The sequence below is a fragment of the Leopardus geoffroyi genome, chromosome B1 (genome assembly GCF_018350155.1).
Source record: "Leopardus geoffroyi isolate Oge1 chromosome B1, O.geoffroyi_Oge1_pat1.0, whole genome shotgun sequence".
Taxonomy (NCBI): Eukaryota; Metazoa; Chordata; class Mammalia; order Carnivora; family Felidae; genus Leopardus; species Leopardus geoffroyi.
Genome location: NC_059327.1, coordinates 15,323,119 through 15,347,178, shown reverse-complemented (window position 1 = coordinate 15,347,178; position 24,060 = coordinate 15,323,119). Strand labels below are relative to the sequence as shown.

The following is a 24,060-nucleotide window of genomic DNA, read 5'->3' as shown; positions in this document are numbered from 1 at the left end:
ATAGAAAATACGGTAAAAGCTTGGATTGCGGATAACTTGTTGCTGGGAGTGTTCCACAAGACGAGCAAACATTTCTCATAAATTTTCACTTGATAAATGAGCGATGTCTTGTAATATGAGTAGTACGAGACGCCGGATGTCACATGATCACAACCGAGCCAATGGTTCCTCTCTCTCTCTCTCTTTCCCTCTCTATCTCGCACGCGTGCGCTGTGGGACTGTGGGTGATCATCTCCCACGCTTGGATGCTTGGTCTCAGGCTGTGGTGTTTGCAGAAATCAGTGATCTTTCAGAACATTGGAAGGTGCCCACAACTGGCACTTGTGTATTTTATGTCACTTCCAAGCACCTATGGACAGTCCCTTGTTTTTCCATCCAAGAGTAAGCTTAGGAATGCTTTGCTTCCTTCTAGGTCAGGCTGCCTGCAGATATAGACCCTTTCCTTTGCTGTCTTATTGCCAGTTACATGAAATACAGTAAATGACAAGAGTTTATTAATACTGTATTGCAGTCAACATCCGTTAGTGATAGTGAAAGTCTCCTACACGATAACCCTCCTGTGTCTTGTCTCTCTCACACCAGCCATGAAGTTTGCAAACAGAAGTGCAGGTTAATTTGTTTATTTTTCTTTATATTTTGTATTTTCTTTGTTGTATTGTATTTCAGTACTGTAATCATTTTTATATGAATATTTTTGGGTTGTGTAATGAATCATCTGAATTTCCATTATTTCTTGTGGGAAAATTCGCTTTGATATACAAGTGCTTTGGATTATCAGCATGTTTCCAGAATGAATTATGCTCGCAAACCAAGGTTTTCCTGTATTGATGGGCAACGGCTTCCTGAAAAAGTAATCTGCCATTGTCTTCGTAGTTTCCCAGTGACCGCATCTTCCCTTGGCTGCAAACTCTCCGATGTGCTGGGCTTTTCTTTTTCCCTTTACTGATCCTTCTCGCCTCTCGAGCCGCTGGCCTCCAGCCCCCACACTTCTGATACTTGTCTTGGGCCTTCGCGTTCACTTTCTTCCACCCAGACTGGGCTCTACACCAGAGCAACTGGGAGTCTTGTCCATGTTATAGCATTATTTGCTTCATCATACCACGTGCACCCCAGAGAGCCTGGAATCCGCCCCCTTTCCTCTCCCCTTTATTCACCCAATTTGAGAATCGCTGCTCGAATCTGACAGTTTAACCGAGAAGGCAGCATGAGGGAGTGGAACCAATGTGTTTGGTATTAGAACACCTAGGCTGAAATCCTGCCTCCCCTATGACAGATGAGCTCTGCAACCAACCATGGGCAAGTTTCTGCAGAGGAATTGGAATTGCCTGTCTCCACAGCATCCATTTCCTGCTTTCCCAATTTCCAACCCCTACCCACCACCCCGATCCCAATAGGAATTCATGTGGTTCCGGGAAGTTTGTGAGTGTATTCCAGTTCTTTGACCCCAGGAGTTGATCCAGAGGTTGTTTTTTTGTTAATGTTTTCGGGTCAAGGTTATAATCCCCAGTTGCTTGGTCAAACACAAGTCTAGATGTTGCTGGAAAGGGTTTTTTGTTTTTTGTTTTTTTTTTAGATGTGATTAATATTTATTTTTTTTAACGTTTGTTTATTTTTGAGACACAGAGAGAGACAGAGCATGAACGGGGGAGGGTCAGAGAGAGGGAGACACAGAATCTGAAACAGGCTCCAGACTCTGAGCTGTCAGCACAGAGCCCGACGCGGGGCTCGAACTCACAGACCGAGAGATCATGACCTGAGCCGAAGTCGGCCGCTTAACTAACTGAGCCACCCAGGTGCCCCTTAGATGTGATTAATATTTAAATAAGTAGACTTTGAGTAAAGCAGATTATTCTCCATAATGTGGGTGAGCCTCACCCAATCAGTTGAAGGCCTTAAGAGCAAAGACTGGGATTTCCCAGTGATGAAAAAATTCTGCCTCAAGACTGCAGCCTAAAAATTCTGCCTGAGTTTCCAGCATACTGTCCTGCAGAATTCAGACTCAAGGCTGCAACATCAACTCTTACCTGAATTTATAGGCTGCTGGCCTGCCCTCTCCAGTTCAGACTTGCCAGCCTCCACAATCGTGTGAGATAATTCCCGAACACAAATCTCTCTCATGTAGATGTATATAAATATTCCATCCAGAGTGCTGAACCTCTTCCTGTATTAACAGTTGGGTACTTTATTTTTTAAATACGTATACGTGAGAGATTTATTTTATATTTATAAATATACATACATATACATATATATAGGCAGTGTGGGTGTGCACGCGCCTCCTAGTGGTTCTGTTTCCCTGGAGAACACTGACACATGTAGGTATGTCACCAAAACCCCGTTAAAGCTTAAGCTTTTTTCTGGGAATACTGGGACATAGCTACTCCCTTTGTTTTGAATGGTGGAGTTCTGATGTGAGATTTGGGACAGCTGCTAGGTGCAAGCTCTGGGCTCGGATCCTAAGATCCAATGCAGGCACTACCTCTTAGCACCTGTGGGACTGCTCCTTCGTTTCCTCGTATGCAAAGTGGGATTATAGTGCTCACCACATAGGGTTAGGGAAAGGTTGAAATGGTTTACTACTTAGAACAGTGCCTGGATCATAGTAAATGCTCAGTAAACCCAAGTGTTGCTGCCAATGCTGCTGCTGATGTACACGGCCTGATGACAAGCTGATGTACAAGAAGGGCAAGAAAATGGCCCCATCAGAGCCCTGACGGCTTCTCAAACCTCTAGGTCAAACTGTCATCGCTGTCAAAGCCATCCTGCATCTGGGGTTTTCAGTGACATAAGCTCATAAACTCCTTTCATTTTTTACACCTATTTGGGTTCAGTTTTTATTTCATATCCAGTGCTGAACATCTTCCCGTCTTCACAGTTGGGCAGTTTCTTTTTTCGGATCCACAAGTTTGAGACCCATGGCCCTTTTCCCAGAAAATGGAGCTACCTGTCGACTCTATTAAGAGTGACGAGTTTCAGCGGCTCCAGGAACCCCATTTCTAAACCCGTCAGCAGGGTGGTACCTTCAGTTCCTGAAAGGTGATTTATTCCCCTATGGCAACTGCCCAAATGATTCCTGGGTGAGGTGATTTCAGTGAGGAGGAATCAGGAAGGGACTGGGAATGATGAAAAGATGATGGTCTTAAGGGACATGCAAATGAAAAACATAATAGGATACCATTTCAACTCACTAGTTGGGTAAAAATGTAAAAGTCTTAAAAACTCTAAGTGTTGACATGTATATAGAGCTAAGGGGACTTTTATATACTGCCGATGGGGGATGTAAACTGTAATCTACAAAACAAGGTATAAAAATTGGCATTATCACGTAAAGCTTAAAATGCCTTTATTCTGAGGCAATAATATTTCTACCAGCTCTATCTCTAGAGAACCTCTCAGATATGTGTCATATGAAACACAAGAATGTTGGGCACTGCATTGTTGATCAGAGCAAAAAGACGGAAACAACCATACACAGGGGGACGGATAAATGAAATGTGGAGTCTTTACTCAAAGCATTCCAAAGACAATGAAAATGAATGAACTACAGCTACATGAATCGATGTGGCTAAATCTAAAAATCAAAGCTTTGATTAAGAGCACTTGCAAAGTACATACTAAATATCATTTATATAAAGTTGAGAAATACACAGTAATTAATACATTCTTTAGGGATTTACCAAGGCTGGTGGCATGATCACAATTTATTTTCTAATGCAGTGGTGAGTACATGGGTGATTCTGCTTGTCTTTACATTATACATGTTATATTCTTTTGTATGCATGAAATATGTTCTTTTTATTGTGATAAACTCTACATAACATAAACTTTAGCTTTTTAACCATTTTCAACTGTACACTTTAGAGGCATGCACTTAGGTACAGGCACGTTGTTACACAACCATCCACTACTATCCATCTCCAGAACTTTTCCGTGATCCCAAACTGTGCTTTTGGCATCACAGCCACGAAATCATTGCCAAACTCAAGGTCATTAAGTATCTTTGCTCTGTTTTCTCCTTAAAGTTGCATCATTTTCCTTTTTAAGTTTAGGTCTTTGACCCATTTTAAGTTCATTTTTCTTTATGGTGTGGTAAAGGCCCAACATTCTTTCGCAGAATAAATTTGTAAACAGAAAGAATCAGAGAATACTAGCTCCAGAAGGGACCCTTCCCATTTACAATGAGGAAACTAGAATAGAGGTGAAAATAACAGGCCGAGCTCACACAGCTGGCTAAAGGGCAGCAGCAGAGTCCAATCCTGCCTTGTTGGCAATGCATCGTTCTCACTGCCCAGGAGCCTAAGCGCCGGGAGCTCCCACCCGGGTTTGGACCGGGTACCCACAGAAACACCGCGCTGCCTCGTTTCAGCTCCGGGTCCTCCCCTTCCCCGCCCCCTGGGCGGGCCCCTACGGCTCCGGAACTGCCGAGTTTAGGAAAACGGGCGCGGGCGCGGGCGCGGGGAAAAGCCCGGCTAACTATTGACGTCTCAGGGACCATCAGCAATTGGTTGGAAGGCGCTGACTCCAGATCCGCTTTCCTATAATCCCAGCCGGGATTTCTCAGGCGCTCCAGGACCGGGAGGACCCGCGGGATTAAACGGTCCGGGGCGGGGCGGGGCGTGCGCGCAGGCTCGGTCCAGATTGACCGCTCGGGGCTTGCGCGCGGTTTGGCGGGATTTTTCTGGCTCCATTTACCCGCTGAGCCTTGGACTCGGATGGCTCCGTCGCGGCGGGTGCGGGGCCCGGGGCGCGGCGGGTAAGTACTTCGGTTCGTGCGGACGCAGCCCGGGCACCGGCGTTACCTCTTTCGCTTCCTGCCGCGTTTTGTGCCTCTCGGAGCTGTTCGTGCTGCGTAGCGAGGCTCCCTGGCTCTGCCCCTGCGGAACTCGCTCAGGGTCTCGTCTTCCACCTATAAAATGGGAATATTAGCCCCAAGTGCATAGGGTGGCCGCGAGATTTAAAGCAGTTACAGCTGAAAGCGGCCTGGCGGGTGGAAGAGAAGGTTAGCTTTGTGTGCGCGAGTGTAGGCTAAAGTAGGCTGGAAGTGTTTTGAAACAAAATATCCAACAAATAACTCATTGAGCCGCCTCCTGCTTGCCAGACTTTACATTCTAGAAAGTTTGCCCTCTGGCTGGCCGTCAGGATTCTTATTTTCAAGACCCTGCCGTGTTTGTAACACGAACGTTAAAGCTGAACCAAATCTCCAGCCGGTGCTCCAAGCTGTCGCTTGTTATTCTTAAAAAGGGGTCCAGGATGGGTCACGCAGTTTTGTCTTAATCAAAAAGGGCATGCATTTAAATATAGGCTGCCAAACTGCTCTCCAGAATGTCATTTTTTTTTTAATTTTTTAATGTCTTTATTTATTTTTGAGACAGAGACAGAGCACGAGCAGGGGAGGGGCAGAGAGAGAGGGAGACACAGAATCCGAAGCAGGCTCCAGGCTCTGCGCTGTCAGCACAGACCCCGACGCGGGGCTCGAACTCACGGACTGTGAGATCATGACCTGAGCCGAAGTCGGTCGCTTAACCGACTGAGCCACCCAGCCGCCCCCAGAATGTTATTTTTAATGGATTCGTTGACAGTTGCCCTGCTGGCAGTGTCTTGAGCGCACCCGAAGGCCTGGTGTGGTCCTAGCTAAAGGGGTCTTGGCCTGCTATGGTGGGGACGCAAGGTCATACATACACATGTCCAGGAGTTCCTCCTGGGCTGTGGGAAGACTCCCTGTAGGAGGTGGCGTTTGTGGATGCAGGATGACATCAGAATGCAAGCCAGGCAGAGCTTAGGGGAAAGCCTGGAGCAGGACAGAGCAGGGAGGTGGAATGAACTCAGACTAGACTCCTGTGGGGACTCTTGATGGTGGGAGAGAACCAAAGGCTCTCCCGATGGAAAGTCCCACTCTCTCCATGTGTGTGTATACATACAACATTTTTGCCTTTGAGACTCTTGAAATCTGTTCATCCCTCTCCCCCAAACTCACTGGTGCCCATCTACCAAAACTTTTACATACGGTATCGCAGAGGTTTCCATCTTTGGAAACAGCACCTTGCTCCTACCCTTAGGTAAGGTGGAAACTTGACCTTTTTTTAAGCACAGAGGAGGCAAGAGCCAGGGGTCGGCGGAGGATAAGAAGTTCTGCAATCTGGTTTCTAGTCCTCTTTCTGTTACTTGGCTGTGTGACCTTTGATAAGTCCCGTAACTTCTTTTTCCCGAACCCTGGAATCATAAATGCTGTAAAATGAATACCTGGTCTACCTTCTTCTTTGGAACGGAGAATCAAATAAAGCAGCGGTCCTTAAAGTGTTTTTAGAAATGTGCATTTGTTAGAAACGCAGCAGCTCAGATCCCATCCCAGGTGGATGGAATCAGAATCTCTGGGGTGGGGCCAAGCAGTCTGTTGGAAGCCTTCCAGGTGATTCTGATGTCTTAAGTTTGAGAACCACCGCTCTAAAGAGTTCCACAGTTTTGTTTACTGTGACTCACAGTAATGATGTTTTACATCCCAATTAATATGTGTGCACTAAACACTTCTAGGACAACAAAAAAAGGTTTATGAAAATCAAACGTTCAATGCAATCTTACATTTTCTATTCTTTTGTATTTCCTTTTTGAAAATACAGAAGAAGATGTTGAGGGAAATTCTGGGGACGTGGGTAGAATTTGAATATGGACAGTAGATTATATGATCCTATCAGTGTTCATTTTCTTAATTTGGAAATTGTACTGTGGCAATGCGTGATAATGCTCTCTTAGGAAAGGCACACTGAATTATTTAGGGGTAAAGGTGCACGCTGTCTCTAGTCTACACACACAGAGGGCGTATGAGACCACATGTGAACAGTAGGTGAACGTGGGTAGAGAATATGCAGCATGTTCTTGAAATTCTATCCAATAAATCATTGCTCAAAGGAATATTGATTCCGACACACCGGACTGATTTTGCTTTCCACGAATGGTGCCTGCACAGTAAGTTGTAGAGTCAGAGACTGAGTAATGGTATCGTACCGAAGTACCCCCAGTGCCGTCCTGCATTGCCTGGTGCACGGAGGATACACGGTACATGTTCACTGGAAATGCTGTTTCTCCCCCACTCCTATTTCCAGTCTGTATTTTCGTCACTGTTGTTACATCTTGTTTACGCTTGTTGAAGATCTACAACTTTGTCCTTTTATCCCAGTGCCCAAGGGAGAGGCATTAGCGGCGGGAAGGGGAAAGCTGTGGATTTGAACTGCTGGAAATTTTGACGCGGGCGGCTTCTTGGCTGTGTGCCGCTTTGGGCAAATTTACTCTGCAGATGGGGTTCACTTCTACTTTATAGGACCGTTGGAGCTAAATGAGGAAATATACATGCAAGAGCCAGGCACAGGCTAGAATGGGTGTCAGGTGCCTAGTAAATGCCAGCCTACTTCCCTTTTGCTCTATTCTGCAGAAACTGTCAGTCGCTGCTATTGACTTGTCCTCAGGGAAAAGGAAATTGCAGGATGAAGAGTTTCTGTGTCCCTGAGGGAGAGAGGTGTGCTATTTTATACACCGGTGATATGATTTGGCCCGTAAAAAAAAAAAAAAAATGTGTGTGAGATACAGGTTCTGTTTTCCCGAAGGATTTTGCCATAACCTGACTTTCTCTGGGTGCTCACTCTCTGTGCAACTGATGACAATAATCTGGGGGAAAAAATGCTTCGAAAGGGTTGCAAGTTACGGTGTTTCCCCAGTTATTTTAAATATTTCCTTTTTGTGTGTTTTTGCTGTTCGATAGTGTGAGATCTTCAAAGAACTCTATAGGAAAAACACATTCCACGAAAGATGTAAGTTATCGTCTCACTTTAATATAATTATCTCATAACTGACAATACGAAATGATGAACGTTTTGTGGGAACCTTCGAGTCGCGTAGACTTCACTCGGTGAGCTCAGTGTTCTATTGTAGTGAAAAGTGTATTCCTTTGCCTCCCATCTTTGCCAGTATATTAGAAAAAATGATCCCTGTTAACATTTTGAATCTTTTTTTCTGGGCCTAGGTTGGTTTTATTTTCATTTGGATAATTGATATCCTGTAAAAATTTGTACAGCTTTCTGTATTTTGCTCTTTTCACTTAGCCATTTGGCTAAAGTCCAGCATACCTGGCACGGAATTCTTCAAGTTTTAAAGCTCTGCTCCCAGCCTGCCTCCGCTGGAAGTCCAAAGTGCCTGAGATGTATTTCTTAGCCTTCCTGACTTCTTTCTTTTCTTGGAAGGCAGCTGGAAGCTGGAGGCTGATTTGCATCTCAGAGGATGGGAAGGCCTGTCAGCTCCCCTTCTCTGGCATCCCACCCCCAAGTACTCCTTGACAGATTTTATAGTGAGGGTCTGTAAGTGGGAAAGTTTTTGTTTGGTCCATTTTACACCATCTCCTTTATATCTTCTAGAATTTCCTCATGTTTTCTTTTCTGTAAATGGCATCCTTCCCCATTTCCCAGAGCTGTGATGGATTTTTTTTTCTCATTTTCTGTATGTTTTGGTCTTTCATGAAGATTTGGGGTAGTAAATGTCATGGGACCTGTTAGTATATTGAACCATAAAGGCTTGTCTCTTCTTTGGGAGTTTTTACCCATGTGTATCCTTATGAACTTTCAGGTGCGTGGGGGAGAGGGCCCATAGCTTCCCCTAGATCAGCAGTTGCCAAACTATGGCCCATGGGCCAAATCTGGCCTGCTCCCTGTTTTTGTACAACCCTGTGAGCTGAGAAAGATTTTTACCTTTCTAATTGGTTGGAATAAAATCAAAAGACAACTGTCTCGTGATAGGTGAGAATGATACGAAATTCAAATTTCAGTATTCATAAATAAAGTTTTATTGCGACACAGCCATGCTTAATTCTTTCTGCAAGGTCACTGTCTGCTTTCAGACTGCAGTGGCTGAGTTGAGCAGTTGCAACAGATGCAAAGCCTACTATATTGAGTCTCTGGTCCTTGATAGAATTTAGCCAGCCCCTGTCTTGGTTTTTCAAAGGGGTCTGTTTCCCCCAACTCCCCCCTCAAAAAGTGTTAAGGATCATTTCTTTAGGCAGCAACGATAGCAGGATTATCCTTTCTAAATAAATCAACTTTGTAATGTTCCCGGTTGTTACAACTAATTCAATGACTTTGACTTTATTCACTTTTAGAAAGCTGGCCCAGAGCAGAAGCCTACTAATGTATTTGATTTTCCCGATAATTCTGGTATCTCCAGCATCAGCAGACTGGGTGAACATGAGAAAGATGAAGAACCTTATGAAATCTTCGGTTAGTATTTTAAATCTTCATCTTAAGAACTTTAACGTAGTTTATCCTAAAAACTTTGGGCTAGTTACTAATAAAAATATGCATCGGGCTCTGTGCTGACAGCTCGGAGCCTGGAGCCTGCTTCAGATTCTATGTCTCCCTCTCTCCCTCCACCCCTCCCCCGCGCTCTCCCTCTCTCTCTTTTTCTATCAAAAATAAACATTAGTTAAAAAAAATTTTTTTTTAATATGGAAATCTTTTCAGATTTTAAAAATCAGCTGTCTGCATACAACTATAGTGTTCTAGGGAGTACTTAATATTTTGAGTTAATTTTTCTCACTTTTAAGTACATTAGAAGTAAGAACTTTTTTTTTTAATTTTTTTTTCTTTATGTTTCATTATTTTGAGAGAGAGAGAGAGAAACAGAGCACGAATAGGCGAGGGGCAGAGAGAGAGGGAGACACAGGATCTGAAGCAGGCTTCAGGCTCAAACCCACGAACCATGAGATCATGACCTGATCCAAAGTTGGACACTTAACAGACTGAGCCACCCAGGCACCCCATTAAGAAGTCTATTAAACATTTATCAAAGCGGAACTCTTCTAGGAGCATTTGTCCACAAGCCAGTCCTAATAGGACACCTATTATAGTACTCTGTAGAAAGAGGAATATGAACTACACTTCTCACTCCATATGACCACTCACACCATAGAGTGATTCAGTAAGGGGTTTTACTTAGAAGAGGGATAATTTTCCCTTTGCGGAAATACACAGAGGCAGAGGATGCTTCGGGAAAGCCAGGGGGAGAGCTCCATCTGTGTTTCTTGGAGTGTGAGGAAAGCAGGGCTGGCACCTGGTCCAGGTGGGCCTGCTTCTGTTTACGTCACTGGCCACTTCAGAGGTCAGAAATGAGCAGAACGTGGGCACCTGGCTCAGTCGGTTAAGCGGCCGACTTCGGCTCAGGTCACGAATCTTGTGGTCTCTGAGTTCGAGCCCGCATCCGGCTGTGTGCTGACAGCTCAGAGCCTGGAGCCTGCTTCGGATTCTGTGTCTCCCTCTCTCTCTACTCCGCTGTGCGCGCACTCTCTCTCTGTCTCTCTCTCTCTAAAATAAATAGATTTAAAAAAGTTTTAAAGAAAATACCTCCTTTTCAGTGGTACATTAGTGTGGCCCCCAAATTGCACAACCGTCACCATTGTCTGTTCCAGAACATCCTAATCACCCCGGCGAGAAACTCTGTGCCTGTTGGCATTCAGTCCCCACCCGTGCTTCCCCCCGAGTCCCTGCCAGCCATACACCTCCTCCCTGTTTGTGCCTCTTCATACAAATGGAGTCCTACTCCGTGTTCATTTGTGACCGGCTTTTTGCATTTAGCAGAGTCTTTTCACGCTTCCTCTGTGCTGTAGCAGGCGTCATACTGCATTCCTAAAAAATGTTTTAGCTCCGTAATCCGTTGTTTGTTTGTTTGTTTTTTTAATTTTTTTTTTTTTAACGTTTTATTTATTTTTGAGACAGGGAGAGACAGAGCATGAACGGGGGAGGGTCAGAGAGAGAGGGAGACACAGAATCGGAAACAGGCTCCAGGCTCTGAGCCGTCAGCACAGAGCCCGACGCGGGGCTCAAACTCACAAACCGCGAGATCGTGACCTGAGCTGAAGTCGGCCGCTTAACCGACGGAGCCACCCAGGCGCCCCTAACCATTTTTAAAAGTACATTTCTGTGGCATCACCACGCTCCCGTTGTCCTGCAGCTATCCTCCCCATCCCCCCCCCCCGGAACCTCCCCTTGCCCCTAACTGAAAGTCTGTGCCCATTAAGCCACACCTCCTCATTCCCCACACCTCCCAGCCCAACTTTCTGTTTCTATAAATTTGACTGTTCTAGGTGCCTCCTTTGAGAGGAATCGGACAATATTTTTCCTCTTTTTTTCCACTTAATTATGTCTTCAGAGTCCCCCCCGTGTTGTAGCCTGTGTCCGAATTTCCTTTTGAAACTGAGTAATATTCCATCCTGTGTGTATGTCCAATCATCTGGCAGTGAACGCTGGGGTTGCTTTTACCTTGTGACTATGGTGAATAATGCTGCCATACACACGGGTGTTCAAACATCCGTGGGAGTCCCTGCTTTCACTTCTTGGGAGCACCTACGCGGAAGTAGAGTTGCTGGATATAAGGTAATTGTGTTCGCTTTTTTGAGGCCACAACATTCATTTTACATTTGCACTAGTAATACAGTTTCTCCACATCCTCACTTGGGGTTGTTTTGTTTTGTTTTGTTTTTTGATTGTAGCCATCCAAATGGATGTGGAGTAGTATCTCATTGTGGCTTCGAGTTTTATTTCCCTAGTGACTAATGATGCTGACATCTTTCTATGTGTCTGTTGGCCCATTTGTGTATCTGGAGCTGTCTATTCAAATCATTTATCCATTTTTAAATTGGAGTATTCATCTTGTTAAAATTGGGGTGTCTCTGTGTGTTGAGGTGTGAGGGTCCAGTTTGTATGACTGGTTACACACAGAGATTCAGGATTGGTTTCTCTTTTACTCTTTGCGATGGGCAGTAGTGAATAAATCCCTTTGCCTAGTTGAGGGCAACACAGAGTATATTACTGATGTTAAAATTGTGCATGGACGTGTTCACTGCTTAAGCAACTGTCTGTCTGAACCCATGCCGTTTAATCCACACCATGGTGCTTACACTGCCACTGCCGGGCTAAAATTGCTAAAATTCAAACACAAGTGGTAGCTTGGCTCTTACCAGGCACCCCCCCCCCCCCCGCAACCCCCACTTGCAGCAATTCAACTCTCCCATTCCTGGCCGCCTCCCACCCTCCCCCAAGCTCTCCCCTCCTGCCACCAGCCCAGCCCCAGCCCAGTGTGTTGAGGTCTCTCTTTTTACCTGAGTAGGTAGGAGTGTTCTGTTCCCCCCAGGGTCCTCTTCTGTGCCTTTCCACCAAGGCCATTTGATCGCCCTCCCTTTCATCTTGCTCTCTGAAGTTAGCTCCTTGTGCTAGTGAAAGGCTCAAATGGTGCAGGGGAAGAGGAGGAGGGAGAAGACTGGAATCCTTCCCCCAGAGGGCCCCCTCCTCCCAGCTAGGAACTTGATGAGGTTCTAGAGTCCCATGGGCCAAGCCCTGTAAGCCTCGGAGCTGATCACGAGTGTAGTGATCTCTCAAGTAGGGCCATGATGCTCTGTCAGGTGAGGACTGAGAACGTCAGGCTTCTTTAAATTTCTTTTATATCCTAGGGGCGCCTGGGTGGCGCAGTCGGTTAAGCGTCTGACTTCAGCCAGGTCACGATCTCGCGGTCCAGGAGTTCGAGCCCCGCGTCGGGCTCTGGGCTGATGGCTCAGAGCCTGGAGCCTGTTTCCGATTTTGTGTCTCCCTCTCTCTCTGCCCCTCCCCCGTTCATGCTCTGTCTCTCGCTGTCCCAAAAATAAATAAACGTTGAAAAAAAATAAATAAATAAATAAATAAAAATAAATTTCTTTTATATCCTTAAAAAATTTCCAGATAGCATGTAAATACAGCAATACAGTTTACCACTGACAAATGCCCATGTATTTATGAATGAAATGGTTTAAATTTCTCATTGTTGAGGTGTGAGCGCAAGAACATTCGGGAAGGAAGTAGCCTGTGTAATTGGCAGCCATTAAAACTGAGGTCGCCGTTGTAAGAGAACAAACTTAAACGCTGCCCAAGCTGCCAGACTTTGAAAGTTGTACTTTAAAAAAACGTCTTTTGTAGACCCTCCTTTACACAGCACTGCTATATATGCTGATGAAGAAGAATTCTCCACACACTGTGGTTCACCCATCCCTTCAACTCCTGAAGGAAAAGAAGTGGAGAAAAGGTAAGCTTCTACTTTAAGCAGTTGTTTATTTGGGGTTAGTAGGATTTCCGAGACGCTCTCTCAGGTAGAGGCTTATGAAACTAAAGCTCTTTAAAGGTCTTTGGAGCCAACTTAGTTTTTCCTCAAGAGAACCGGTACATAAAAACTTATTTTCAAAAATTAACATTACTTATAATTAATTATAGGTACAACTTTCCCATCAAAGAAAACAGTCACGGGGGGGATGTAATTACAGCATGGTGATAGAGGTGATACTGTGTTGTATGTTTGAAAGCTGCTAAGAGAGTAGATCTGGACAGTTGTCACAAGAAGAAGAAAATTTGTAGCTCTGTTTAGTGACAGACGTTAACTAAACTAATTGTGGAGATCATTTTTCAGTATATACAAGTATCCAATCGTTATGTCGTACACCTGAAACTAACATATGTCCGTTATACCTCACTTATAAAAAATCCAGTTTAATTAAAAAAAAGTCATTACAATTGACATTTAACTGATTATTCTAGAAAACATGCTCGTGAAGCTAGTTTAGCTTTAAGGTTAAGACAAGGAGGGAGGGAAAGGATTTTTCAAGTTTTTATTTTAATTCGAATCACCTGGTTCTCATCACAGGTGCCCTCCTTCATCCCATTACCTATTTCCCCCCCACCTCCTCTCTGGTAACCATCAGTTCTTCAAAGCTAAGATTCTGCTTCTTGGTTTGCCTCTCTCTCTCTCTCTCTCTCTCTCTCTCTCTCTCTTAAACCCTTTGCTCCTTTGTTTTGTTTCTGTATATATCATATGGGATTTGTCTTTCTCTGACTGACTTACTTTGCTTAGCATAATAGTCTCCAGCTCCATCCATGTCATTACAAATAGCAATATTTCATTCTTTTTTAGTGGCTGAGTAATATTCCACTCTATATATGTACCACCGCTTTATCCGTTCACAAATTGATGAACACTTGGGCCGCTTCCATGATTTGGCTAGTGTAACTAATGTTGCTATAAACATAGGGGTGCACGTACCCTTGGAATTAGGGTTTTTGCATTCTTTGTGTAAAAACTCAGTAGTGCACTTCCTGGATCATAGGGTAGTTCTGTTTTGAACTTTTTGAGGAACCTCTGTACTGTCTTCCACAGTGGCTGCACCAGTTTGCATCCCCACCAACAGCACGTGATGGTTACTTTCTCTCCACATCTTCACCAACACCCGTTGTTTTTGGGTTGTTGATTTTGGCCATTCTGACAGGTGCGAGGTTTTGATTTGCATTTCCCTGAGGATAAGTGATGGTCGTCTTTTCATGTGTCTGTTGCCGTCTGGATGCCTTTTTGGAGAAATATCTGTTCATGTCTTCTGCCCAGTGTATAATTGGATTATTTGGGGTTTTTTTAGGTGCTGAGTTTTGTAAATGCTTTATACATCTTGGATGCTAACCCTTTTTCAGATATGTTATTTGCAAAATTCTCCCATTCTGTAGGTGGCCTTTTCGTTTTGTTGACTTTTTCCTTTGCTCTGCAGAACCTTTTTGTTATAATGAAGCCCCATCAGTTTATTTTTGCTTTTGGTTCCCTTGCCTCAGGAGACCGGTCTAAAAAAAAGTTGCTATGGCTAATGCCAAATGTTACTCCCTGTGCTGTCTTCTAGGATTTTTATGGTTTCAGGTCTCACAGTTAGGTCTTTCAGCAATTTTGAGTTTATTTTTGTGTATGGTGCAAGAAAGTGGTCCAGTTGTCCCAGCACCATTTGCTGAAGAGACTATCCTTTTCCCATTGGATATTCTTTCCTGCTTTGTCAAAGATTTATTGACCATAGAGTTGTGGGTTTGTTTCTGGGTTTTCTATTCTGTTGATCTGTGTGTCTATTTTTGTGCAGTCCCATAGTGGCATATTACATATTACAGCTTTGTAATATAACTTAAAGTCCAGAGTTGTGATGACTCCAAGCTTTGCTTTTGCTTTTCAAGGTTGCTTTGGCTATTTGGGGTCTTTTGTGGTTACATACACGCTTTAGGATTGTTTGTTCTAGTTCTGTGAAAAATACTGTTGGGGCAGCTGGGTGGCTCAGTCAAGCATCTAACTCTTGATTTCAGCTCAGGCAATGATCTCACAGTTCATGGGATCAAGCCCTGCATTGGGCTCTGCACTGACATCGTGGAGCCTGCTTGAGATTCTCTCTCTCCCTCTCTCTCTGCCCATCTGCTGCTTGTATTCTCTCTAAGTAAATAAATAAACATTTAAAAAAATGCTGTTGGTATTTTGATAGGGATTGCATTGAATGTATAGATTGCTTTGGGTAGTGTAGACATTTTAACAATATTTGTTCTTCCAGTCCATGAACACGGAACGTTTTTCCATTTCTTTGTGTCGTCTTCAATGTCTTTCATCAGTGTTTTATAGTTTTCAGAGTACAGGTCTTTTACGCCAGTGATTAGATTTATTCTTAGGTGTCTTATTGTTTTGGGTGCAGTTGTAAATAGGATTTATTCCTTCATTTCTCTTTCTTCTGCTTCATCATTGGTGTATAGAGATGCAACAGATTTCTGTGCATTAATTTTGTATCTTGCAACTTCACTGAATTCATTTATCAGTTCTAGCCGTGTTTTGATGGAGCCTTTTGGGTTTTCTACATAGAGTATCTTGTCTGTAAAGAGTCGCTTCTTCCTTATGAGGATTTCTTTCTTTTTGTTGTCTGATTGCTGTGGCTAGGACTTCTAGTACTATGTTGAATAAAAGTGGTGAGAGGGAACATCCCTGTCTTGTTCCTGATCCTAGGGGAATAGCTGAATTTTTTTACCATCGAGTATGTTAGCTGTGGGTTTTTCATATATGCCCTTTATTATGATAAGTTCCCTGTAAACCTACTTTGTTGAGGGTTTTTTTTTTTTTTTTTCCAACGTTTATTTATTTTTGGGACAGAGAGAGACAGAGCATGAACGGGGGAGGGGCAGAGAGAGAGGGAGACACAGAATCGGAAACAGGCTCCAGGCTCTGAGCCGTCAGCCCAGAGCCCGACGCGGGGCTCGAACTCACGGACCGCGAGATCGTGACCTGGCTGAAGTCGGACGCTTAACCGACTGCGCCACCCAGGCGCCCCTTGTTGAGGGTTTTTATCATGAATGGATGTTGTACTTTGTCAAATGCTTTTTCTGCTTCTATTGAAATAACCTTATGGTTCTTATCCTTTTATTGATGTGTCACATTTATTTGTGAATATTAAACCACCCTTACAGCCCACTTGATAAATCCCACTTGATTGTGGTGAACGATTTTTTTTAACGTGTTGTTGGATTCAGTTTGCTAGTATTTTGTTGAGGATTTTGCATCTGTGTTCATCAGAGATATTGGCCTGTAGTTCTCTTTTTTTGTGGTGTCTTTATCTGGTTTTGGTATCAGGATAATGCTGGCCTCATAGAATGGATTTGGAAGTTTTCCTTCCTTTTCTGTTTTTTGGAATAGTTTAAAAAGAAAACAATTCTTTTTTTGTTTTTAATTTTTTTTAATGTTTATTTTTGAGACAGAGATAGAGCACGAGTGGGGGAGGGGCAGAGAGAGAGAGGGAGACACAGAATCTGAAACAGGCTCCAGGCTCTGAGCTGTCAGCACAGAGCCCAATGTGGGGCTTGAACCCAAGAACCGTGAGATCATGACCTGAGCTGAAGTCAGACGCTTAACCGATTGAGCCACCCAGGCGCCCCATAAAAGAAAACAATTCTATGCATTGGCCTGTTTTAGATACCTCATATAGGTGGAATAATACAGTATTTATTTGTCCCTCTGTAACTGGCTTATTTCCCTCAGCATCATTTTAATATCAAGTTCTTAAATAGGTACCACCTCAGGGCCTTTGCATGTACCATCTCAGGTGCCCAGATTGCTCTTCTGTAGGCCTTCTGTAAGGCTTGCTCCTATGCTTCCTTTTAGATTTCAGATGTCACCATATCATAGCAATCCACTCTGCTGCCTCATAGAAAATATCACCTTTCTCCATCAGTATATTTTCTTTACTCTGATCTTTTTGTCATAGCATTCACCTCTACCAAGCCAATATTTTATGTTCATTTTTTAATTTTTTTGTAATGTTTGTTTATTTTTGAGAGCGAGAGAGAGAGCGTTGAGTGGGGGAAGGGCAGAGAGAGAGGGAGACACAGAATCCGAAGCAGGCTCCAGGCTCCAGGCTCCAAGCTGTCACCACAGAGCCCGATGCAGGGATTGAACTCACGAACTGTGAGATCATGAGCTGAAGTTGGACGCTTAACTGACTGAGCCACGCAGGCGCCCCTATGTTCATTTTTTAATTTGTTCATTGTCTCTCCCCAATAGGAATAGCTTAAAAAGCAGAACTTTGTTCTGTTCCCTGCTGTTCCTCGGGTGCCTAGAACACCACCTGGCACGCAGTAGGCATTCAGCGAATATTTGAATCCCTTTGTTCGTGAGGTGTAAGTGCAGTGCCCTGGTTAAGGCAACGGGCCCTCAACCTCTTGTGCTGGTTCAGGTCCTCGTTAGGCCACTTCTAAGGCATTGGGCCTTGGGCCAGACCTTTAACTTCCTAATTCCTTCATCTGGAAAGTAAAGTAGTAGTACAATCTACGTCATGGATTGTTTAAGATGAATCTATCCTCTTAAGCTCTTAAAACTGGTTGGTACATAGTGAACTTTCAAATATGAGCTATTATTGTTTGTATTTTCTCAGCATTCATTGAGCACCGCCCACATGCCTGGCCCTGTGTGAGGCTCTCGGTTTACAGTAATAACTCATAGTGGACATAATCCTTGTTGTCCTGGAGCTTATGGAACAGTAGATATCACTGACAGATCCCTGATGAACCTCACAGGGAAGCGGGTGACCCTGTGATGGGAATTGGGTTGGTGGGGTGGGGGAGGAGTGAATGTTCCATGGAGGTGAAATGGTAGGCACAAAGGCCCCGTGGTGGCAGGGAGCAGAGGGAGTCTGTGGGACCGAGAAGAGCTGGGGTGACTCGGGGTATAGAGACTGAAGAGGGGAGCACACTGCAAGATGGTAATTACTTTGTCACGGATGGTAAAGCGTGCTGGTTGTCTGCCCCAGTGTCTTCCCCTCCTTCTTCAGTGACAGCACATTTGATGTTAGCCGAGCGTGTGGCTGTCAGAATGAAGAGTGGATCTCCTAGCTTCTCTTGCCCCTAAGGTGTCTTCGTGACTGAATTTTTGCAGCTTCCATAAGTGTCTTTATAGGGAGGATTATGCCCTTCTTTGCTCCTTCCTTCTTCCTTATGGTGGAAGTGGATGTGGCAGCTGAAGCTTGAGCGGGCGCTGTGGGCAGAGAACGTAGAGCCGTGAAGTGGACGGAGTACGGGTCTCTGATCACGGTGGGATTGTCCAAATTTCCATGAATGATCTCGAGTTTTATTAAGAGGCAAATAAAGTGTCTCGTGTAAACCATTTTGGGGGTGTATTTTCTAGCATTGCAGCCACACCTAACCCCATCGTATGTAGTTGGTAAGGAGTTTTGTCCTTAAGCTCAGCAGTTAAGGAATTTTTTTTTTTTTTTTTTTTTAATTTTTTTTTTCAACGTTTATTTATTTTTGGGACAGAGAGAGACAGAGCATGAACGGGGGAGGGGCAGAGAGAGAGGGAGACACAGGATCGGAAACAGGCTCCAGGCTCTGAGCCATCAGCCCAGAGCCCGACGCGGGGCTCGAACTCACGGACCGCGAGATCGTGACCTGGCTGAAGTCGGACGCCCAACCGACTGCGCCACCCAGGCGCCCCGTTAAGGAATTTTAAGAAAGCGTGGCATGGCCAGGTAAAAACTGCATGTAAAAACTGTCCCTCTGGCTGCTGTGTGGAAAATGGATTTGAGAGAGGCAGGAGTACACTGGAGACACCAGTCTGGAAGTGTTTTAGTAGCCCAGGGCCGACAGGACTAGGGCAGTTACAACAGAGGGAAAAAGTGACTGGGCTTAAGCAATAGAAAGTCAACCAGCGGGCTTGGTGGTGGGTTGGCTCTAGGAGGGTGGGTAAGAGTTACTGGCAGACTACTGGCTTTCTGGTTTGTACACGTGGGTCGATGACAGTGCCCGTGACTAGCGCTTAATCCTACAAGATGCAGTAACTTCATCCTGAGGCCATCATGAATTGGTGTAGACATGGCAAAGCTATGTACTTGGGTCTGGCGCTCAGAGGAGAGGGCCAAGCTGGACTTGTGGCTGAAGTTGTTGGCCTCTTGGTGGTGGGGGTGTGGAGCTGTGGGCGAGTGGGGCCTCGCGGGGGGAGGCTGCCCGAGAGCAGGCGAGGACGGGGCCCCCCTCTTGAAAGCCCACCTGCCGTCCCGAAGAGAGGAAGGAGCTTGTGAAGGAGAGAAGAAAAGCATCTGGAGGCAAAAGAAGAAAACCAGGGCAGTGCTTGTTCACAGGAGTAGCAGAGGGAGTGTGTGTTGGGTGGTCAGGTGGCCCGAGTGCAATTGAGAAACAAGTCACGCAAGGACTGAACGCGTGCATTGTATTTAACCATATGGATGTCCTTGGTAATCTCGGTTTTGATCGTGAGGTAAGCTCCCCAAAAATAAACTATTTGGTAAGTTAGGGTCTGTGTGTGGACACAGAGGGGAGTCAAGGCAGCAGGGAGGCACTGGAGAGAGAGCGGCATTTCCCAGGACTTGCGGAGGCATCAGCACCTGCTGTCTCTTACCAGGGATGTGTTCAGTTCTTTGTTCCTTGATCTCCTTGCTCCCTCGCCGCTGTGTGCACAGGTGATGCTGCCCTCAGCTCTCTTCTCTCCACTGCCCCCAACATTACTGTCGTGCCTCTGCTCCTCTCGTCTGTCTGTCTGGCCCCACCTTTCTCCAGGGCACGCCATATCCTGGCTCCGCCGGGTACCCCTAGATGCCCATAGGCACCTTGGATTCCACAAAGGCAAAACCGAGCTCAGTCCTTTCCTCTCTCACCCGGTGTCAACAGGCTCCTTCCGTATTCTCTAGGTTAACGGCCTTGCTGTCACCTGAGTGTCATCCCCAGTGTCTTTTATCTCTGACCAGTCCTGTTTGCGTGGCCTGTGATGACCCAGAGGGCCTTCGTTTTCCTCTCCCTGCCCTGCCACAGCATAAGCCCTTGCTGATCTCGCCAGCCCTCCCCCAGCAAAGCCCGGCCTGCTGTCCTTGGCTCCGGGATTGCTCTCTCCCTCTGGCCCGCCCACCATACGGCTTCCAGCGCCATCCTTCTGAAATGCCAGCCTTCTCTCGCTGGCATGCCTCGCACCCTTGAGGGGCTCTCTGTGGCCTGTATGCACGGCGTAGAAGGCCGCTGTGCCAGGCCAGGTAAGTACACTGAGGCAGAATTAGAACGGAAGAGGTTTATTAGTAGACCTTTCTGTGAAACTTAAAGGTAGAAGAATGGGGACCGGGCAGAGATGGATTCAGACTGTAGGGCAGCCCTTGGGGTTCTGGCCAACTCACGGAGGGAACACTGGCCGAGGGACTGCTTGTTCATGGAGCCCTGTAGTGGGCAGAAATGGCCAGGCCTGGTACTGTCTTTGGCCTTCCTACCAGAGAGTGGACTTAAGGTTCTCATTTTTAATTTTTTTAAATGTTTATTTATTTTTGAGAGAGAGAGAGTGCAAGAGGGGGAGGTGCAGAGAGAGAAGGAGACACAGAATCCAAAGCAGGTTCCAAGCTCTGAGCTGTCAGCACAGAGCCGGACGCGGGGCACGAACCCATGAACCACGAGATCATGATCTCAGCCAAAGTCGCATGCTTAACCGACTGAGCCACCCAGGCGCTCCTGAAGTCTCTCATTTTTAAAGTAATTTTATTCACTGCGCTTTGCATTTTGAAGTTGGTATTAAATGAATGTTGAATTGAATGAAAAAATGAACTCTCATCTCTCATCAGAAGTTTAGGATTATTTTTTTTTTTTTCCGTTTCAAAGAAAAAAAGGGTATTCCTTTTTATATCTCCTAATGATAGGTCTAGCGTCTGTGGATTAGCTTTTAGTTCAAATGATGGCCCATGTATCTGGGAGTGGGAACACCAGGGAAAGGGCATTTCTTAGACATGACCACATGTCGTGTGGTGCAGTAACAGGACGCTTGGCTGCCCTGGGCGTCGGAAGAAGTGGGAGATGACCCATAAATCCGGGACACGTGAGAAAACTCACTAAATTGAGCTTGTTTTCATACTGGATGAGCAACCTCTATGCAGCATGTGAATAAAAATGAAGGAAGTGTAAGATGTTGATGGTTTATTCTTTCGCACAGGTCAGACACTTACGAAATCGAAGCAAGTGAAGACACGTCTGTAGAAATGAGTGCAAAAAAGGTGTGTTAGGAATGTTCTCTTCTGTCTTTTGCAACATATTTCATATCCTATCTCAATTGGAGGCAAGCAGAGAAAATGTGCACATTTTACACAGAGGAAGAATATTACGTTTCAGAAGATACTTTTAGAGTAAAAAGGGAAATGTGTTTTTATGTCTTAAGTGCTTTTCATTACATAGGTCTCAAACCCGCATGTACCCTGTCAGTTTTCACAGCATTCCTGTGTTTAGTTCGGGATCTACAGAGGCAGAGTGAACTTGGAGTGTTCACATGGAGCCTTGAAATCTGGGTTTCCCCACTTACCCACTAATTCTGTTGCCATCTTCCTATTATGTTCAGGCTTGAGGGTGGGAAATGAGAAATGTGGATTTTAAGGCTGTCTACTATTACAGGAAGGATGGTAAGCATTTGTGTTTTCTAAACCAGTAATGCTGATTTCTTGGCATAGCCAGCAAGAAAAGTCAAGCCCATTAGCAATGAATCTGAAAGCCCCGAAGAAGGTGATATAAGAAGGAAAGTTAAACCAGCGGACAAAATGAGTACAGAACAATGTGAACCTGTTCCAGATACACCGCGTATATCTTCGGAACTTCCAGAGAAACCAGCTGAGTCCACCACTCCTAAAAGAGTAGGACCCCTTAGCGCCACGTCTGGTGTTGAAAAAGCGAACCTGGCGACAGAAAGTCGGTCGGTAAGAACGTGTCTGTCATCTCCGTTGGGGAGAAAAAAAGTTGACTGAAAAATGTTGAGGAGGAAAATAAAGCATTTCCTCTCTTTCCTTTGATTCTTTAAAAAGCTAATATATATTTTTGTTATAAAAATGTTTATTTTAGGAAATTCAGAAGGTGTAGAAAGGAGGATGAGATCACCCACGATCCCATCCCCGTAAAAGATGCGTGCTCTTTGATCTGTGCGCCTCAGTCCCTTAACGGAGCTTTTTCCTCACCCTGAGTGGACCGGCCTGGTCACTTGGTGTTCTGGGATGCCATTTTCACAAGTGCACGACATTTCCTTCATGAATGTGCCACAGTTTAACCTCTTACGAATGAATGGTTGCAATCAAAAATTTTTAGGTGCTTTCATTCATGAATTTCTTCCTAGCTAAATCTTTGTGTACACCCTTGATCATATCCGTAGAAAAACATTGCTAAGATAAGATTTCCGGGTCCTAAACACTCTGTTTTAAATTCGTGGCATATGTTATCTTTGGGACAAGCTCTTAATATGTCATTTTATCCATTTGGCTTAATGCTTTGAATAATTCTCATTCATGTTCAAAAAGAATTCTAAGTATATTGTGTTCCTGCTGCCTCATTCTCCCCTTTCTGTCTTCCTCCCCCACTGAACAGGTAACATTTCGGCTGGTTTCTGTGTTCTCTTCCTGAGTTTCCTTCTGCTAAAATAAACAAAGAGGGATCTATTTTCTCTTACTGTCCCCTTTCTACGCAAACAGAAGCGTATTCATGTTATCTGCCTCTTTCTGGTCTGTCTGGTGAATATCCCACGTGAACTTGAGTTGGCAGTTGTTGGAGGTTTTCTGTGAATGTCCTCTCAGGTCAAGTTGATGGACATGCGTTCAGATATTATGTCTCCGTAGAGTCTTTTTATGGTGCGGGGATAGTCTACTTGATTACAAAGCAGATGTTTTAGGTGTTTGTTAATATCCCAGTTTTGCAGATTCTCTTTAGTTCTCTGAAGTTTTGCATTGTGAATTTTGTAGCTTTGTTCTTTGTTTTGTCAATTTTAGACTTATAGTTGCACAGATAGTTCAGGAAGTTCCCACACATTTTTTCCCCATCTTAATCTAATTCTTACATTTTGTATAACCAAAGTGCAGTGATTAAAACCAGGAAATTAACCTTGACATGATACTGTTATCTCAAGTACAGAAGCTGTGTTTTTAATTGCATGCTTACTTAACGTTCTATGTTCTTGATGAGTGGCTGTTATCGTTATGTTCTGTTACCATTAGGAAATGTCTCCTTGTAATTTCTTATAATATTTTTTTGTCTTGAAATACATAGTGTTCGATATTCATAAAACCCAGCAGCTTTCTTATGCTCACTTTGCACGGTATATCTCTTTTCGCCCATTTGTTTACAACCTGTTTATTTTTTCTAGTTTTGTTGAGATATAATAGATATATAACATTGTGTAAGTTTAAGGTGTTGGTTTGATACAAGTATATATTGCAAAATTAACCACAGTGGTATTAGTTAATATCCCTATCACTTCACATAATTATCATTTCTTTTTGGAAGTGAAGAACATTTAAGATCTATTCTGTTGGCAGCTTTCAAGTATATAATACAGTATCGTTAACTATAATCACTCTGTTGGACATTCCATTCCCAGAACTTATTCGTCTTATAGTTGGATCTTTGGGCCAACACCTCCCCATTTCCCCCAGCCCCTAGTAACCACCATTTCTGTCTGTGTCTGAGTTCAGCTTTTTTTGAGAGAAAGCTCGGGCATGTGTACAGACAAGTGGAGGAGGGGCAGAGGGAGTCCAAAATCAGGAGTCACTCACCCGACTGAGCCACCCAGTAAATGGCCACCCCAAGCCCATTTACTTTTGATGTAATTTTTAAGTATAATCAAGTTCAAGTCTACCATCTTATTACTGTTTTCCATTTTCCCTTCGTTTTTTTCTTTCTGTTGCTAATTTTGGATTAACTGAATATATTTTGGTATTCCATTTTCTCT

The 24,060-nt window shown here is 44.4% G+C and overlaps 1 protein-coding gene and 1 long non-coding RNA gene across 3 annotated transcripts in view; one reads left to right on the top strand and one right to left on the bottom strand.

The window, feature by feature from the left end:
- Positions 1-4,442: 4,442 nt before the first annotated feature.
- Positions 4,443-24,060, top strand: part of CENPU (centromere protein U) — a 41,670-nt gene continuing 22,052 nt past the window's right edge. The window contains exons 1-6 of one of the 2 annotated variants that reach the window (XM_045453236.1): positions 4,443-4,753; positions 7,751-7,799; positions 9,137-9,254; positions 12,978-13,083; positions 21,295-21,355; positions 21,803-22,045. In XM_045453236.1, the coding sequence (XP_045309192.1) occupies positions 4,713-4,753; positions 7,751-7,799; positions 9,137-9,254; positions 12,978-13,083; positions 21,295-21,355; positions 21,803-22,045 (618 nt within the window). In that variant the 5' untranslated portion in view covers positions 4,443-4,712. The remainder of the gene's footprint in view (positions 4,754-7,750; positions 7,800-9,136; positions 9,255-12,977; positions 13,084-21,294; positions 21,356-21,802; positions 22,046-24,060) is intronic. The other variant, XM_045453225.1, reaches the window with a different exon arrangement.
- On the bottom strand, positions 4,674-6,345 carry LOC123585285. The gene is made up of 2 exons (XR_006706036.1): positions 6,241-6,345; positions 4,674-4,906 (listed from the first exon to the last, which is right to left on the bottom strand). It is a non-coding gene; the product is annotated as an uncharacterized LOC123585285 (long non-coding RNA).